The sequence below is a fragment of the Leptosomus discolor genome, unplaced genomic scaffold (assembly GCF_034619465.1).
Source record: "Leptosomus discolor isolate bLepDis1 unplaced genomic scaffold, bLepDis1.hap2 HAP2_SCAFFOLD_213, whole genome shotgun sequence".
NCBI classification, from domain to species: Eukaryota; Metazoa; Chordata; class Aves; order Leptosomiformes; family Leptosomidae; genus Leptosomus; species Leptosomus discolor.
Window position 1 is genome coordinate 4,157 of NW_028237737.1, and position 4,965 is coordinate 9,121.

At 55.8% G+C, this 4,965-nt stretch overlaps 1 protein-coding gene across 1 annotated transcript; it reads right to left on the reverse strand.

Annotated features, from left to right (window-relative positions):
- Positions 1-398: 398 nt before the first annotated feature.
- On the reverse strand, positions 399-4,442 carry LOC147413157 (forkhead box protein J1-like). Its single transcript, XM_086480593.1, has 2 exons — positions 3,957-4,442; positions 399-1,202 (listed from the first exon to the last, which is right to left on the reverse strand). Exons 1-2 carry the CDS (start codon positions 4,440-4,442, stop codon positions 399-401), a joined length of 1,290 nt encoding a protein of 429 aa, XP_086336719.1.
- Positions 4,443-4,965: the final 523 nt, after the last annotated feature.

Here is a 4,965-nt window from a genome sequence, read left to right on the forward strand (position 1 = left end):
TCCTCAAGTCCTAAGCTACCAGGAATGTCTTGAACAGGATTTAACAGGTGCTTTCCTTTAGCCCTGAAGAAACATGTACCGTGTTCATTTCCACATAGGGGGGGGGAAAAAAAAAAAAAAAAGAAGATAATTTACATATTCACATTTCTTCCTTTACAAGTAAAAAAATAAGTGCTGTTAAAATTTCTCCTCTTGAGGAGACTCATGGACTAGAGACTTGTGATGTGTCCTTTACAGATATACCAAGCAGTTCTTGTGGTGGTGTTTCCGTGACTCAAGCTGGTAAAAGTCACTGTGGATGTCTCCGTCTCTAGAAAATCTTGTCCCTTGTAAGTCCCAGCAGCACGGGGGGAGCGTCCTACTAAAGTCTGTGTGGGCTTTGGAAGGTGACTGGCCTCTCATAAGAGGGCTGCCAGGTTGCTCCAGTCGGTCGCATCTGCTGGAAAAGAGGTGTCGTTGAGATCAAACAACTGCTCTATGTTGACAGCGGTGGAGAGGCAGTCGCTTGTCTCTTCGTCCCAGTGATGTTGCAGGAAGGAAGTGGCCAGGAAGGTTTCATCAAAGTCCAAGATGTTCTGGTTGGATGTGGTGAGGACCTGCTCCCGCCCCTGGGGACACTCAGTGTGCTGCCCGTGTACTGTCAAGTCCAGGTCGTGTGTTACGGGGCTGGTTGGAGTAGGTGGGAGCTCCAGATCCCCCAAAGTGGAGAAGTCTCCATTCAGGTTGGTGTTGAAGATGGCTTCCCAGCCAAAGTTGCCTGTCAGTGATCCCAGCTCGGCCTCCTCTTCCTGGGTCAGCAAGGCAGAGTCAGAAAGCCGAGGTGTCTTGGCCATTCGTTTGGGCGAGGGCTGCTTGTGCTTCTGCCCTGCTTTGCCAACCACCGGCTTCCAGTTCTGGGTGCCGGTGACTTCTTCAAACTCCCTCAGCAGCTGCAGCAACTCCACGTTGACGTTGAGGATGTTATCGGAGGCGCAAGGGGAGGCAGCTGGGCTGGCGACGCCCTGTGCTTCTGGCTGGTCTGTTTTGGTGAAGGCAGGATGGATCTGCACTGGGGCCGTCCTCCGTTTTTTGAAGGCCCCGTTCTCGAGCCGGTCAGCATGTTGGGGGTCAAGCTTCCAAAACCCGCCTTTCCCTGGCTCGTCCTTCTCTCGGGGCACCCTGATGAAGCACTTGTTCAAGGAGAGGTTGTGCCGGATGCAGTTCTAGACCCAAAAGAGAAAAAAAAAAAAAACAAGGTTGAACACTTGTTTGCTGCTGCAGCACCTACCTGTGTGGGGAGGCTGGTAGAGAAGCATGTTTTCAGCAAGGCCCTTTGGGAAAAAGAAAGCAGAAACGGCAACACCGAGACATCCCAGGCTGCATGCCCAGCAGAAACTCCCCTGCCCCTAGCCACCAGCAGAGTTTTCTTGCCTTCTGTCTAATCCAGCCAGAGGTGACAGGAGCCAAGGGGCTCAAGCTAGGACCTGCCAACCAACAGGAAGCTTTTGGGCAACTCTCCTTGGTTGTAAATTGGGACTGTGGGGCCTTTGATCATGCAGAGCACTGGGAGAAACTGGCCAGACTCGCTCCAGGCATGGAGCTGAGCTGAAGGAGGCTGGGTCCTCCTTCGTGTCTAAGGAGGAAGAGGAGGGTATAATCTTAAAGGTCTTTTCCAGCCTAAATGTTTCTATGGTTTACACCAGTGTGGCCACAGCCCCATTACAAGTGGCAACACATGGCAGCACCGCGGGGGATGGCATCGTGAGGGCCCTCCTTGCATCCCCCTGTTCATCTGTGCCTGTTGCTAGTGTTGAGGGGAAATTATTTGGTCAAAAATAGGCACCGTGCCTCCCCGCAGCCAGGCTGACCCAAACCAGACGGGCAAAACTGGAGACACACATGGATGTTCCACCACAGCCCGGTGTGTCCCCAGACGTGCCTCCTGGCCTGAGGAAGCTTGGTGTGGAATCACTGCATCTTCACCAGCCACCACTCAAACGAGCTGAAGGGGGAAAAGAAAAAAAAAAAGGCAGGGGGGGAGAGAAATAGAGGAGTTTCTGCTCCCGTCGAGCTGTTCTGAAACCCTGAATGTGCCTGGAGTGATGTGAATAATCAGAAAGGGAACTCTGTTGTTGGGTAAATAACCCAGCATTGGACTCCACAAAGCGAAGACTGTATTAAGAGATTGGATATGGTAGAGAGTTGGGTTTTTTTAATGTTGCCTGGATATCTTTATGCTTATTCATCCATAATCCGTAGTGCCAAATAGGAAAAACAAAGCTTGAATGCTTAGAGCTGTCGAAAAACATGCACACACACACGCACACAACAAAACCCTCCTCTGGGCTGAAGCTCCTTGGGTGTGTTGGCGCCTCTCCAAAGCACTCAGCTCCCACAGGAATATATCCATCTCCCCCCTGGAGTATGGGTGGCTTGACCTTTCCAGGCTGCCTTCACGTACGGGGATTGGGATAGGGGATGAGAACACAGCCTCGAAAAGAAAGTAAAAAAGAGAGCGAGAGAGACAGGGAAAAAGAAGAGAGTGAGAGACAGAAAAAAGACAGAAAGGAAAAGAGAGAGAGAAAGAAAGAAAACAAGCAAAAAAAGAGAGAGAGAAAGAAAGAAAAAAGCAGCAGGAACACTGATACCCCTGCAAACAATTCAGGCTGTGGGAATGCCTCATTTACAGTTTAACAAAATTTTATGTGGGTGAGAGACTTGCCAGCTGAATTCTCTGCTCCCCATCTCCCCTCCCCATCCCAGACCTCATTCAGCCTGGGCCGCCCTCTGTTATGACCCGTCCGGTTAACGTATTTATCACTCCTGCCTGCGACAACCCCGTGAACCCCCTGCATCTCTGCAGAGAGGACTGAAAACCTTCTTTCTTTTTTTAATAAACACATTTAATTAAAAATGTGGTGATTATCCAGCCGTGAGTTTGCAGAAGAAAATCAACACGCTGGCCCTGGAGAGGGACCGGGGGGTTCCCTTCCCCATGTTGGGCTTCAAGAGCTGCTGGAGACCCACCTGCCCAGAAGGAGGGTGGGCAACACGTGGGCAGGGGGTTTGCAGCAGATTTGCCCAGCCCTGCCTGGGTGAGCGCTGCCACCGGGATCGCTGGCACGCTGCGGATTTGGGCTGGGAATAACCCAAGCAGAGGGACGAGCCACCCAGGTCCCTCCTGCCCTGCCATATCCTAGAAAGCCTCACGTGCCGGAGGTCTCCTTGCGTGACGGAGGAGAGCAGCAAACCAAGGTGGCTGGGAAAAGCCCCTGTGCTTCACGCGGTCCCCAAAGCTGGTGAGCCTGGGGGCTGTCCCCTACCCCCTGGGGACATGCTCGTGCTAGCTGGGGACAGCAGCCCTATTTGACCTCTTTTTGGGCTTCCCTCTGAGGCCTCACCAGCTCGTCACAGCGATGGAGCCTCCTACGCCTGTCCAAGGGGACAGGAGACCTGCCCTGCTGGGAAAGCAGCAGCATTTCTGCTCTGAACCTCCCCAGCGAAGGATTTGTCCAACAAGCGGCATCTCCCTGGGGCTCCTCTCCATCCCTCTCCTACACCTGCACCTCAGCACCCAGAGATGCTCAATCTGGCCATTTCACGTGTGCTCAGCCCGGAGGGACTCAGGACACCACGAGAGCCTCAGAAAGGTGGAGCTGGGGACAGAGACGCCTTCGTCCTGGAGCCAAGAGGAGCCGCAGGGACCAACAGCCCGACAGGTACCTCCTTGCACCCAAAATGGCCCCGGGCTCTCCCCTGTAATGGCTCCTTCCCTCCGCCGCCCTCATGGTCGCGGCATTTCTGCACACCCAAGCTCTTTCCGTTACAGCCCTTCCCCACCAGCTGCCGGTGCCGCCTTCCTCCCAGTGGGATTCAGCATCCCCATGGCACCTTGCCTTGCACAGTGGAGGCTGTGGGAAGCCCTCCCCAGCCCTGCGGGGCGAGGGGACAAGACAAGAGGTCTCCAAATCTCCTACCTGCCAGGTGGGATCAGCATGTCGGAAGTAGCAGAAGTTGTCGGTAATCCACTTGTAGATGGCGGAGAGGGTGATTTCGGGCTTATCGCTGGCTTCCATCGCCATGCAGATGAGGGTGGCGTAGGAGTAGGGCGGCCTGACGTGCGGGTTGGTCTTGTAGTCGATGTCCTCTGCCAGCTGAGGGTGCACGGGCATGGTGTGGTGCGCCGTCCTTGAGGTGGAGGAGGAGGAGATGGGAGTGTGGGGCACCCCCATGCACGCTGGGTCAGCGGCCAGGGGTGACATCGGGGCGTCGAAGCTGGAAAGCTTGTGACAGTCAAGGGGCTCTGGGCCACTGGGGCAGTAGGACTTGCCCATGCTGGTGTCCTCCCTGATCGAGAAGTCCGGCAGCCACATGAGGCTGGTCAGGCTGTCGTCCAAGTCCACCGCGGTGTCGTTCTTCGTTCTTTTCTCCTTCCCTGCCCGCAGGTGCGACGCCTCAGCCATGCCTTGGGAAGGGAAGGGAGGGGACGGGGCAGATCCTGCAAGAACAACAGGGAGAGGGTTGAGGCTCCCCGAGGGTGCAGCCGCTCTCCAGCACCGGGGCAGGTGCCGCTCCCGGTGCCGCTGGGTGACACCCATCCCCGGGGTGCTGCACGCTGGAGCCGCAACACCTCCCCCGGGGTGCCTTAGCAGCCCTGAAACTCGGGCAAATTCCCCCCAAACCCCGGGGGCCGGTGCTGCCCAGAAGCCTTCGGTTGTAGCAAGAATTAAAAACGAACCCCACAAAACCCCCACAGACGACCAAAACCCAGCCCTGCCGTCCCACAAAGCAGGGATGCTTCTCCCACCCGCCGCTAGCAGGACAAAATAGCTTCAAGTTCCCCCTCCCCGCTACCAACTTCCCTCGGTTTCACCCTATTTCTGCTCCTCCCTTCACCCGCTGCCCCTAAAGCAACCCGGGGGGCGGGGGACGGAGCCCCGCGGGGGACGCGGACCCCCCCCAAGCGCCCCCTCCCTCCAAGCGAGC